The sequence below is a fragment of the Vanellus vanellus genome, assembly GCF_965231255.1.
Source record: "Vanellus vanellus genome assembly, chromosome: 3".
NCBI classification, from domain to species: Eukaryota; Metazoa; Chordata; class Aves; order Charadriiformes; family Charadriidae; genus Vanellus; species Vanellus vanellus.
Genome location: NC_138907.1, coordinates 101,512,290 through 101,526,360, shown reverse-complemented (window position 1 = coordinate 101,526,360; position 14,071 = coordinate 101,512,290). Strand labels below are relative to the sequence as shown.

Genomic DNA, 14,071 nt, shown 5'->3' with positions numbered 1-14,071 from the left:
TCCCTTTGGGGTACAAGGAACTGAACTACGCACCTATTATTGCAGGGGAGCGATCCAGGTTTGCCATCCCTATGCCTTCCCCATCAGCTCTGTGGTTATAAAATGCACCAAGAATGTTACATGGGGCACCATCTCCTCACACAGCCAAGTTATCTCTGCAAGTGCCTATATTCTACCCTTTTCCTTCCTTCTGCTGACAAGTAGAGATGCTTCAGTGACCACCTGTAAACATAGACTACTTCTCTTTATCCAAGGGTGTTGTGGGGTTCCAAAAAGCGCTGAAGACATCCTGATATATTTCAATGTTCTAGGAAAGCAATCACTGAACAAATTGCAGCAACAGGAGAGGTGAAACAGGGAAAGATAAAGTACTGCAGCACAGACTGATGCTTTAGTATTCGGTAAATGTGCGTGCCGATTCCCAAACTAGCAGCAGTGGGACTGGATACTGTCTGCTTTCCACAAACACTCACACAACTCCATGCTGGAGGAAATCCTGACACAAGTGTATTTTGACTGATTGAATTATCTTTTGAGCATTATTGTGGTTTTCTGTTTCTTATAAACTGACTGCGTGAGTCAACTTGTGAGTCTGCAGGAAGCTCTTGTGACAACTCAGAAAACATTGTCTTAGTAATGCTGCCGGTAAGTGCCACCAGGGAACGCAGATATCACCATTAACTGCGTGTAATTGACTGAGCTTCTGCTTCATTTTCAGCATGCTGAAGGACCAACCATAAACCAGGCTTTCCCCAGAATTCCTCTGCTAAAGGTACGGCATTTTCTGGTAGATGAACAGTCAGGTTTAGCTTACTTTGCCATGTTGGCCAAATTCTACTGGAGTCTTTCTGATATTATCAAAGAGCATTTTGAATTTCAAAGGACTCTGCCACTACTTACTACAGCATCTACCCAGGCGTTCCACAGCACTCCCATTTGAAGCTGCATCCTTCTTCCACTCAAAATGAACCATTATCAATCCTTTCAAAGAATCCATGAATGGCAAAAATATTTCACGGAGAAAAAGAGCAATCGAATTACTCTTTATGCCTTTCATGCATGGTATGTAAATGTCCCAGTTTAATATGGAGAAAATAATGTCAACAATAATTACATGTAATTTCAATATGTGCAATTTAGTGTTTTATTAAACAAATACAGTAGCTAACCAAAATATGATTGGTGAGAATGGGAAATTACATTAAAGCCTATGTTACTATGGTAATTACTGGTCATCTGAAATGATATACACCCTAAAACGTAACGCAGAAAATTATCTTCCTGTGAAATAAGAAATACAATAGAAATAAAGTTAAGGGACGTTTATTTCGGAGCTTTCTGCAAGCAAAATTGCTTTGATACAAAATGAGTTCAATGATACAGTGCTACCATCCACTCAAGCAAAAGAAAACCTCACATTTACATGAATGCACCTTATATTGATATTCTTACAGAATAATAGTTCAGATATCCAGAATGTGTCTGGCCTCATTGAAAGCAATGGCACAGAAATGCTGCAAGGTATTGGAGTATCATATTACTGGCAAGTGCTTAATTAACTCTGTGAGTTCTCCGAGAGATGCGGTATAAATAAGGGTACTGTGAATGTGGGTTTGTATTCCTTAGTAGTTTTGACATACATCCTTTAGTGTTTGTTTAGTTAGCTCAAAATGTGTAATTGTGTCTTTTGGCTTTTTAGTATTCTCTTTTTCTTTTTTAAAGAAAAATCATGAGGTATCCTTTACTGTTAACTAATGTCATAGTGACAGGCCTATTTTATTTAGGTTGCAGAGACTTACTGTACATTCAGTACACTGTACATTCGGCAATTATTTTTAGTGTACTTTCTACACATTACTGTGTACAACTGTTAGTTTACATTAAAACTCTTCCCCCTTCTCACAGGATATGGCATAAACAAAAAAAAATCTGACAAAAATTATACACATAAAATAAGAAGACAAATACACAAATAAGGCCATCTGCAGAATTAAAAATCCACCTCTTGCGATATTTCACAATAATTTCTACATAATATTTTACATCTTACGAACTTAAATACTTAACGTAAAAGGAAAAGACCTTTACGGAGCCAATCGTATTATCTCTTCAAGGACTTGTCCAATTTGCTGGCTAGTGGCCTTCTCTGGGGAGTTGGAATTTTAGAAGGCTTGGCTGATCCTGGCCGAGAACCTGCTCGGGGTGTCGGTCTGCTTGTAGCAGGAACAGTCTCTGACATATCTGAGCATACAGACTGGATTTCTGAAATGTCAAAGTCAGACGCGTCACTGCCTCGGCGGCTACTTGACCTGCTGCCAGCCTTGCTTCCTGCTCGGCTTCCAGGTCTGCTTGGAGTTCTTCTGGTTTCTAGAAAGAGAAAGGACATCCATCAGTATTAGAGGTAAGGATGGAAAAGGGGTGCAGTTTTTTGGCAACCCCAAAAATTCCTCATTGCACAAACTAAACTTTAGACCTCTGGCAGGCAAGCTAGATGATGAACAAAGTTCATCTTGATATTAAACAAGAACATAAAACAACACCATATCTCCCACTAAAGAGAAGGAAATGTGAGATCAAATGCTGAGACATAGTTAACTTGTCACTAGTACATCTCATTAAAAATGTATTATCCTGGCAACTTTTCTTGACTTGCTACACATGCACTGTTTATTCACTTAGCAGCCAGCTCCTTTTTTTCCCCTGCCATTTTCTCAACTCTGAATTGAAAGAATTCAGGATCTGGCTTCTCCATGCATTCAGGGTTTCCCAATATATGTACCTTGGAGAAGCAGATGAATATCCCAACTTTTAAATGTGTACCCTTCTTTTTTAAAAAAGTCAAAACCATACAGCTGAAAGCTGCAAGTAAACAAAGGCAGAGTATACATTCTTGCAAACAAAGGCCTGAGTCAACAAGCTCTCAGCAAGCCTGCTAAAGTGAAAGCCTGCCCAGACAGTGTGCCATGAAGAAAAAACCTCAACAAAGAATCTTAAACAGAAAAACATTAATGTGGTTTTTCATAATTTTCCAATTACTTATTGAATCTTTTTGATCTTGACTAATCTGGTTCCCTGTATGTGTGAAGAACACCAAGCTGAAACCGAAATCTCCGGTGGCTCATTTTTCAAATCCCCTATAACTTAAGAGACATCTACTCTTTGAACAGGATTTTCCAGTACTGCTCAGTATGATCTGCAGAGCTTAAGACATGAGGGAAAGCCAGCAGAGCTATCTTCTGTTCTAACCATCTAGCCCTCTCCCTTACACAGAGCTGCTCTGAGGATCCTGGAAGAGCACAGCTTCACTGCTTTCTATTTTCATATACTATTTAAAAAATATCTCTATGGGATGTTCCATTAATAAAGCCATCTACAGCTGTTCCCTGCAGTTCTTCTTTCCAAAGAAATGGACAAGTCACGATTAAGTGACCCCTTTGCTGCATCACAGTTGAGCATAAACTTGAACATTGTGAAGAACTGAACCCTTTCTAAGTACATGGTTCTTCCCTAGTTCTTTAGGCAGGTATATCGGAGGTACCGTTGTCAAGAAGGTTCCAGTCATGAATTTGCACATCCAGAGCTGAACGTACCGGCTGTACAACCATGTGATCGGAGGACCATTATCCTGACTGTGCACACCCTTGGCAATACAAATGTGGAGACAGTAGGACTGCCCACTCTTCTGACATCTCCCTCACACCCTATCGTGACCCTAAGTATTCCAGTGCAAACAAGTGGTGGATCAAGCTGTAAAGTCAAGACACTCACCTGCAAACTGAGCTCTAACTCTGGTAGCTGCTGTTGACAGGATGCCACTGTCATCTCCAGAGTGGAAACCCTTCCCTGATAGATATCCTGGCAGTCTGAGTTTACTTCCTTGAATTGGTGTTCCCTATGCAAAAAAAAAAAAAAAGGCAAAAAAAACCCCCAGTTGTTTTCAATTATCACTACTCAAGATAAGGTCTGTCATTAGGTAGCACATAGCTTAGAATATGATCATCATAACAACATTCACTGTGAATCTGAAATACTGCTCTGAGTCACTATGGACGTTTTTCATGATGTGAAGTTTTGAACGTTCCTTTAGGAGTTAGTATTTGAAGTGGTCCAAATGTAAGACAACAACAACAAAAATATCACTTTAACAGTCTGCTTGACATTAACATTTTAGCATTCTTTGTGTGTATTTCAATGCATGTAAGGAAAGAAAAATTCTACCTTCTTATAATTAGTCAAGCACATAAGATTAGTTGATGGTACATGACTTAAATAGAGACAAGTAGTTGAGGTTTTATGTCTGCAGAGCTTGACTCTCCACCATTCCGACTGTGGTTACAGGTGATGAATACATTGGTTTCAATTTTATTAATATTTTGATAGTAAAACAAACCTACCAGATTTCAAAACATTTTGCTAGAAAAAACAGCAGAAAAAAGACATAGGACTAACCAAAAAAGTTCTTGTTGTCAATATATTGCCTGAAATGTCTCTACTCCATAGTCTGACCCTGCCTGCTTTCTCATTTCTAAAATAAAATGAGTCTTTATTTACAGTCTTCCCCAAATGGGAAGATTTCTTTCAAACCCACAAGAATTAAATCCTCAAATCTCAAAGTGCATGTAACATACTGTATGCAAATAAGAGAAAAACTACAGTACTCATATTCTTTTACTCAACACAAAACTACTAAGTATATATCCAAAAAGAAGAACAAACACTGCAGCCATGAATGCGGCACGTTGAGTGGCGTGCATCCCAGGATCCTGTGTTCTGTGCCTTAGATCCCCATACAGTGGTAGGGTAGAATTAGTTACCAAAAACCAAGATCCAGAGGAGTGTGTTGGGAGCTACCCAGAGCTAAGCATCGAACGGAGGCCTGGCAGGAGCTGGCCTGGCAGCTGCCAGCTCGGACCACTTCTGGTACATCTGAACAAAAGAGCATTGAGGTGCCACAGAGCAATCTGCTGGCTCTGAGAGGGATGGTCACAATGTTAAACTCTTTAAAGCCAAGTGCAAGTGCTCAACAACCTGCCAACCACACCTTGGAAATCTCGGCTATACAGAGAGTACCTGGGAGGATGAGGAGAAAGAGACCGCTCTCCATTACCCCCACTGAGCGGCTGCACTTTGGGCAAAGCACTGGGATAGAATCACCGGTGCAAGAAGAAAAAGAGATCAAGCTTGTTCTTCATTTTAGCCCTAAACCCAAATGTAGTCTACATATGAAATACAACCGCAGAAAATGCTGCAGAATGCCTCAGAAATTCACTGCAACCTACCCCACCCCAGTCGTTCCATTTATAATCTTAAACCATGGTGGCTTACATAAGAGAACCTCACTGAAACTACTGGCAGTTGTAAGAGCAGGTGAGAAATACGGTGCCCCCATTTGAAATCAATGCCAACTGCTTTCACCTCATTGTAATTCAATGAAACCACCACCTTTCCATGCCTTATAAACCCTTTAAAGTACCATCAATTAATCTTACAATTCAGTTACCAGCTAAGAGATGAAAGAAAATACAGGAATATATTAGAATCTGACAACTGACTCAACTTTGTGCTATTGTTAATCATTCTAAGCAACAGCCCCGTATGCTTGAAGTGCTATATACACATGCCTGCAGTGTGCATAAGTAACGCACCCACTCGCACAGAAGGAGGGAGTGAAAAGTTCGTTATGCATCTTTGAGTAAAGCCACGCCGAGGTCACGTAAATTTAGCACCAAAAGGTGTCACACGAATAGCAATAGGCATCAAAGCGCAGATATGTGAAAAGCAGGTATAACAGAGGTGATGGTAGCACAAGCTTCCCCACACCGAGCCCTCCATCTAACCCAGGGCAAGAGTAACTTCTACAAGTGACGAGTCACTTCGCAGCCTGATCCAGCTGCAATCTCTTCACTGACTGTAACGACGTCAGAGGAGACACTTTGGGTCCAAGCCCATTCAAATTTTGCTCATACAGCTCGATTGCCAGCAAAATCCTAACTGCTCTACTAGCAGTTTCTATGCAAGTCATGGGCTGGAAATAAGACCAAAGCTTGTTTCCTGTTAAGTCATCAAATAGCTATCTTATTAGAGCAACAATTGGTCACTACCCCCCTAAAAGAAACTTTCAGTTGTTGGAAATATTTCTATATCACAGTCAGGCTTTTGTGCCATCTTCTTCACACTCACTGGGTATTTCTTTCTTTAGTGTTTTTGCGCTAGAGATCATAATTTATTAAACTCCTTCCCACAGTTCATTAATATCACGTTACATTATGAACTCAAAGTAAACAATTTTAGGAAAGAAACCTGCAAAGTATATAAACTGCTTTATTAAAAAGAAAAAAGTACTTTTCCACATTTGCTCATCCAGTTCATTGCATACTGTTATGATTTATTAACCATTTGCACTTTAAACATAAATTCATTGAGGTTGAGTTTTCCTAAAAGTCAAAAACCGTAACAAACAGAATAACAGCAACAAAGAAAAGACTTGGGGGGGGAAAAAGGAAAGAAATAATTTGACAAAGATCTAAAATAAAGACAATGCATTAATACACAAAGGACGTTGCAGCTGTGAAGCACTGTAACTCTAATGGCTGTTAGTGAAGTGACAGTTTTAGTGACGGAAGGTCATTAGACTAGAATCTCTGTCCTTACTGTACCTCTGCAGACGACCCTTGATAGTCTGAGGATTCTGGTGGCTTAGAAGGAGTTGACGTTTTGCTGTTTGTCAACCATGGTTTACCATAGTTGCGTGTTAAATGATGGGGTGTCTGTATGAAACAATGGTAAATCAAAATGTGAAGGACAGCAGATGGAAAACAATGTCATGGAGAAGAATACCCAGGTTTTCACAAGGAGATCAAATTTCATAGCAGAAATAAAAACTAAGCAGAAAGAATTGATGACAAATGTTCTGGAACGAAGAGATGGCAGAGCTTATTTTTTAAACGAAAAGGAGAGGTTCATTGCTCGTTCAGAGCATTTCCCAAATTGCCAGTTAGCTCATGCGTCAGCTTAAATGTAAAGAATTCTTCTATTCTCATATTGCAAACAAATAGTAGAGAAAATACACTGAAAAGACTTCTCAGATCCTTCCCTAGACTATGAAATAAAATTGAGACACCTCTTCCCTATCAGCTAGGGAAAGCACCGATATTGCTGGAGCAAGGAAAAAAAAAAAAAAAACAACCAAAACCAAGCTACGCCCCATTTGTTAACCAGTGTAGTTTTGTACATTTCTCCTTACCTTTGGCGTACTTGTAGCAACTGCTTGAGGGGCAGCTGCCTGGCCAGCCTGACTTGACAGAGAAGTAGATCTGTTGGGAGAAGCACCCCTCGAAGAGGGTCGTGATCTACGTCCCCGTGGTCGGAAAGCTGCCATGCTTTGACTGGCACCATCTGCCAAAATGAACTTTTCACGCAGCTCCACATTTGTCCTCCCTTTAGCTGCAGCAAAGAAAGATGTTCATTTAGTCAAGTATGAAAATTGTCACAAGGCTGTTTATTGTCATTTTTGCCATGCCAACTCCAACATATTTTAACAATAAATGAAATGCATTACAGTGTAATGCATTTATTTTGGACACAGAAGAGTTATGTGCAGGACTCGCTTATTCTAATACTTTATGCCAGCAGGAATGAACCACTGTCAAAGGAAGTCAGCGTGATAATGGAATGCTCAACGTGCTAAATCATTGTTAATCAATCAACTATTAATACATAGACACAACCTGATGAGCAGTTTTGCTAACTCTACAGCTATTCATAATAAATAATACTTGCTTGGATGTTCCAGAAAAAATTGCTAAGGACAAATTACAGGAAAGCAGCAAATATATTTATTCAAAACTACGAAGTTATGTAGTTTGGCAACATGCAATGATGAACATAAAACCAAAGTATGATGAGGTAATTGGTGGTTAAGCACTCACACACACACATACAAACACACATATGAGAGAATGTTCCGCAAGAATAGATGCAAGACATGTTAGCGTTTAACTGTGTCAGTGTGAATGACAATTGTTTTTGAAACACTCTTAAAGCGTGTCAAAAAAAATTAGCTCGCAAAGCACCAGCCCATGTAGGAACACATTAAGCTAAAAATGATGGGTGTAGCATATTGTTAAAAGTATATATTTTAATAAAGTGGGGAGGAAATGAAGAGAGAGGAGAAGAGGAAGAGAAGGAGACAAAGAGAGGGGTTTGCCAACCTATAGTAGGCTGAGTGGTAATTGAAGAGTTTGATTCCGAACGTAACATTTTACTCCCGTGATGATGAACTAGAAAAAATGACACAGGACATGGGTCACATTAAAGAAAATCGTTAGCAGGAGAAGAAATTAAGTACAGCAGCTGCATATGCAAGAGGCTCAGAGCACCGGGCCAAAAGAGAGGACTCGGAGCAAAAGCTGTCTCTAAGTGCTCCGAGGTGAGTTCTCAAAGGTCTCCTAGGCAAAAAGATAGACTTGGATAGACTCAGCTGCAGTCCCAAGTATACGTGTGTAACGGTATTTATCTGCTGACATAAAGAAGTAATATAAGCTAAACTTATTTTATATAACTAGGTCCAATACTTTTAAAGCTGTTTATGACAACAATTACTTGAAATGCAATTTATCTGAATACACAAGAAGCCCTTGGTGGAAATGCAGATTTGCTAGGTGAAGTGCTTAAGGAAAAGTCTGATCCTGCACCACTGACAGCAACGACTACTTTGCATACCACTGACTTCAACAAGGCTAGGATAGGTACCAGCATGCAACATCCAATGGCTGGGGGATTTTATAGAGATTGGTATTCCTTTAGACCCACTGCGTTGACTTACTCATCTGCTCATGTATTTCCCATGAAAAAGGGATAAAGTACTACAGAAAATACTATAGAAATATATAAAATACAAGGTTTATTAAAGAGGGGATAAAGTCCCAAATGACTCTTAATCTGAGGACAGTAATGAGGAATTCCAACAAATTATTTAGTTATTAAGTGTTGTATCTCTGAGTGTCAACCCAAGTAGGAATTGCAACAGTCTACCTGTCCATAGGCCTGAGAAAAATGTTTGAGATACATCAAAACTAACCAAGTTGATCCTTCAATGAAGTCAGATTTTTTAAGGCACGTTTCATTTTCCACTACCATGCATTTTTGAGGAACAGGAGCAGAAAACTATAACGTAAGGATGGCCCTGCAGTCATAAATGACTTTCCTATAGTAACAGGTGCAGAATCAGGTACTAAATTTCAGTTAGACCTGTGGTCCAACACCAATGAACATAACATTACTGTTGCATTTCTTTAGTAAACAATATATGCAATATGTTGGTAAGCAAAAGGACTGGTTTTAATACTGCTGAAAAACTCACAGATGTCATCACAAGGTTATGACAGCTCTTTTACAATACTATGATAAGAAGTTTTATGGGTACCTTTTAAGCCTGTAGACAAAGGTTTCTAAGCCTTAGTGGCACACTGTCAGCCCTTATGGGGCTTTGCAGTAGCTTCTTTTTGGATTTAACATCCTTGACTTAGGATGACAATTGTTACAAATACACCCTCTCAAGGTCTGCACCAAACTGTTAGAAACCTTGGTCCCAAAGTAGAACCCGTGTAAGACAGCTGACACTGGAGTAAGGCCTACACGACAGCCAATGGCTGTGTCTTCACTAGCTCACTTGCTTCTCTTGAACTCCTCTGTGCTGTTCTCATGCTATTACAATATTGATTATGATTCTGCAGAACTCCTGGAAGGTAAAAATGCAGTAAACCTAATGCTGCTAGTTAATAGGACAGAATTACCTAGTTACAGAATGTCAGCTCACTCTGAACACAGTCATTATACTTTCTGCAATTTTAGTACTCTGGCTATTATTTGACTTGTATATCTCCCACTCCCTTCACACATGGCTTCTTTCCTATCTCCAACTGCTTCTCCAACAATGGTGCCAGACAGATCCGATTTTCCCACTACAGAAGTACGCTTTCCAACAAACTAAGTGTACTTACGTTGCTGTGTACTGATAAAACAATGCACCTGACAGAAAGCCCTGGAGAGCATGGTGACAGAGCGCTCCCTGCTTCCCCACAGCACAAAGTCCTTCTAACCAGAGCATTTTCCACTTGCTTTGTACAAGGCTCAGGGCTCTGCGAAGTGGTTCTGGGGAGGACGCCAATGAAAAGACAGGGCTACACAGACAGAGCCTGAAAGCCTGGGCACAGCCACTGGCCAGAGAAGGTTTTTTTGTGTTGTTGTTGTTACTCTTTGATTCAATTGCCTTATTTTGATTTATTGCCTTAAAACTTCTCTCTTGCCGAGAAGGTTTTATTGGACATTTCTGTGTGCTACTTCTGCCAAGTCATACAAGCAGTTTACATGCCATAAACTCTAGCTGGGCTAAGTTCAATTCTTAATTACACCACTCTAATGCTGGAGGAACTGTGCAGAAGACACCACAATTATTCTAGACATCAGTGCAAGTGAAGAGGATCTTAACCATGGGATTTAAAGTTTACAAAAACAGATCATTACATAACATTTAGTGAGATGATGTTTACAGGACTGGCATTTTGTACAATTCAATCTCCATTTTGAGACAACGAATGGTGACAATATCCAAATAATTATCTGCATGTCCATTTTAACAGTGGTGTTACATACCCCTGCAAGGATCATTTTTCACTAAGAACTCATCAAGTGCCATCCAGCCACCTCCAACACGAACCATGACTGTACTTCTTAGGATACGAACAAGGCGCAGTTGCTGAGAGTCACCAAACTGCAACAAAAATCAAACAACAGTCTCAGGTTCTCGTTCATTCAGACACAGTTCAACACCGATAGGTTAAAATCAGACACTTAAAAAACTTTATTTTGATATTTAATCATTAGTATATGCTAAAAATCAGATTTATTTATGCAGATTATTAAAGCTGTTAAGATTTGTCAAATCAGATGCTGTTGCATTAATCCAAAGGATATGGCAGGACGGTAAGAAAGAATCTCAGGTTTAATTTTATGCTTGATTCTGAAATGTCTGAGCTCATAAAGGAAGCAAAATTAGTAACACATTATTTAATTGGTTACAGTCTGCATTTGTGCAAATTAATGAAGACCTATTTGCATTATTTCACCATTAAAATCTTAAGCAAATTCTCTTCTGCACCAGTCTAGATTTTAATGATGTCAGCTGAAAGGAAGGCAGCATTGCTTTAAATGAGCAGTATGCGGGCTGAAAAATCAATGCATTATGAGTGTTGCACAGCTCTATTGAATCATTTATAGGGATATTTTCAGGTATGGCGTTGACACCGCTCACCTATAGCAAGGCTCATGTGGGGAAGGGAACATTAAAGAAGTAATGAATGATTGATAGATATAATTATTTTCCTTTGCTATAAACTGTCACTCCTCTGTCTACACATCAAGGTTCTTCACAATTCAGATATGCACAAAAACCTGTTTCATATGACTCTTGTACTAGCTCATTCTTCCTTTGGGCTGATGGCCAGGCCTAACATATGTTTTGCTCCTGAAACCTGTGTAACAAAATCTGTATCTCCATTCAAATCTGGATCAAAGAAAACATGACCAAAATGTAGACCCCACAATCTCATGAAAGCTAACCAGAAGAATTCAGTACTTTTTGGCCAATGCCACTAAAATATTTATTTTGATAGCAGATCATCAGGTCAAGTGTAGTGCTCTTGCACGCAAACATGCAGAGCACTCACTGAAACCAACAGGAGTCAAATACACCTCTTTGGGCCAATCTTTGACCCTTGGAGAAGGCTGGCCATAGTTCAATTGTACCTACTTGCTCCAGAGAGGGGACTGAAATGCTTTAAATGCAAACCACACAAACGTGCTCCCTACTTGTTAAATGACTTTAGTTTTTTGGTACTACTTAAGCCAAGAAGAGAAAGTTTAAAGGAATATTACTTTTAGGAACCAAACAAAAGCAAAGCTTGCTGCTTAATTCAGTAATATCTTTTTTTTGTTATAAATAAGAACATTCACATGAGCATTATTTGTAAGGGCTTTTTAATAATGCATTCAATATGTGCTGAACAAAGAACCATTTTATATATGTAGATCAAAGTTAATAAAAGAAATGGCATCCAAATTGATGCTGGTTATTTTCATAGAATCATAGAATTCTCTAGGTTGGAAGAGACCCTTGGGATCATTGAGTCCAACCATCTACCCTACTCTACAAAGTTCTCCCCTATACCATATCCCCCAACACCACATCTAAACGTCTCTTAAACACATCCAAGGATGGTGACTCAATCACCTCCCTGGGCAGTCTATTCCAATGCCAGACCACTCTTTCTGTGAAAAATTCTTTCCTAATGTTCAGTCTAAATCTGCCCTGTTGGAGCTTGAAGCCATTCCCTCTTGTTCTGTCATTAATTACCTGTGAGAAGAGACCAGCACCAACCTCTCTACAGTGTCCTTTCAAATAATTGTAGAGAGTGATGAGGTCTCCTCTCAGCCTCCTCCTCCTCAAACTAAACAGTCCCAGCTCCTTCAACCGCTCTTCATATGATTTGTTTGCTAGGCCCTCCACCAGCTTCGTTGCCCTCTGCACTCACTCCAGCACCTCGATATCTCTCTTGTATTGAGGTGCCCAAAACTGGACACAATACTCGAGGTGTGGCCTCACCAGCACTGAGTATTTTTTCACTGGCTTGTTTGTATAAATAATTTTTCTAGAGGTTCTAAAGATACTATCTTTTTTCTTTTCTTTAATTTTTTTCCTCATCATAGCTTAATTCTTCAGTTAGACCCCATCAGGCAACTGTACCATGGGTGAGATACAGTATCCTTTGGAAACTGCCTGCCTAGGCTGTGGTTAATTCAGACAGTGGGGCTCCTGGAAAATAACACAGGGTACCTATCAAGGCATTTGTCTGAATGGTAATTCAGTCCATTTCCTTCTTAAAGTAGCCTGGATACCAACTTTCCTTAAGCAGTATTTAATATTGTTTCAAATAATCAGAGGTAAAACCACTGGAATAAAAATGGAAAAGAAGTCTAGTTTAAGCTACAAAAAGGCCTGTTCTTGACAATAGCCATATAACACCACGGTCACTAGAGAAGCCTTAGCCAACTTGCTGTAGGTGATTTTTACTATGATGCTGTTCTGCACCAGTAAGAGTTAGATGTTCTCAAAAAAATGCTTTATTTTTCCCAGATCTGAAAGTACAGATGGCAGATAAGACTCTTAACATAATTTCAAATAGCCTTTTCACATAGAGGCTTGTTCTATATACGTGGAAAGCATTTTAAATTATTACTTAGATATATTGCTTCAGGCATGTGGTAAGATTATCCACTGCTCTTTGTGCTTTCTTCTATATTTCAACAGTCTTTGCCAATAAATAAGAATGCATCTACATTTTCAACATTTCTAGATTTAAAATAGCTAATGCTGTTAACACTAGCATTTCCAGAATGGATTATAGATACTATTGCCTTTATAAGAACATGAATAAGATACTAATAGTATCCAGTATCCGGTTTGTGTAAGATATTTCCACTCTTACCAGGCAAGCATGATTTAACAATTTAAGAAGCTGCGTGTCAGTATGTACCACAGGAGTAAGCGAGCACTGGTTAGCATCTCCTCCCTGTACCACTGTACAGTGCTACTGTGGTATGATTCACCAATGACCCAACTGACAAAAACTATTCTTAAACAGAGCTCCAATATATTACAGACCTGCCACAGCTCTTTCAAAACTCTTTGGGAGAGGGAACAGTCTAAACTGAAACGGCAAGTTTCATTTGCCTATTTCTAATATATGTATTTAGTGATTCACTGCATTAGTATATAAAATACCAACAATCAGCTAGGTTCTTAATCAGTCTGATTGCAGAGATATTTTTTTCTGAAAATGAAACTATTTTTGCCTAGGTTGCAATAAATAAGTGATATGAGACCAGGATCTGTTTGCTGTGATTAGCCTTTAATCTGATGAAAATGCAACATAGAATTTTGAATTTTGAAGCATTCCACTATAAAACTGAAAACTGATAAAATAATAGTAATTCTAAAATTGCAGTTTAAATG

At 39.1% G+C, this 14,071-nt stretch overlaps 1 protein-coding gene across 2 annotated transcripts in view; it reads right to left on the bottom strand.

Annotated features, from left to right (window-relative positions):
* Window positions 1-1,043: 1,043 nt before the first annotated feature.
* The window catches only part of DST (dystonin), a 313,178-nt gene continuing 300,150 nt past the window's right edge, over window positions 1,044-14,071 (bottom strand). For both annotated transcript variants that reach the window (XM_082481488.1, XM_082481487.1), the window contains 5 exons: window positions 10,654-10,771; window positions 7,244-7,443; window positions 6,657-6,767; window positions 3,769-3,892; window positions 1,044-2,367 (listed from right to left, as the gene is read on the bottom strand). In XM_082481488.1, coding sequence (XP_082337614.1) covers window positions 2,102-2,367; window positions 3,769-3,892; window positions 6,657-6,767; window positions 7,244-7,443; window positions 10,654-10,771 — 819 coding nt within the window. In that variant the 3' untranslated portion in view covers window positions 1,044-2,101. The remainder of the gene's footprint in view (window positions 2,368-3,768; window positions 3,893-6,656; window positions 6,768-7,243; window positions 7,444-10,653; window positions 10,772-14,071) is intronic.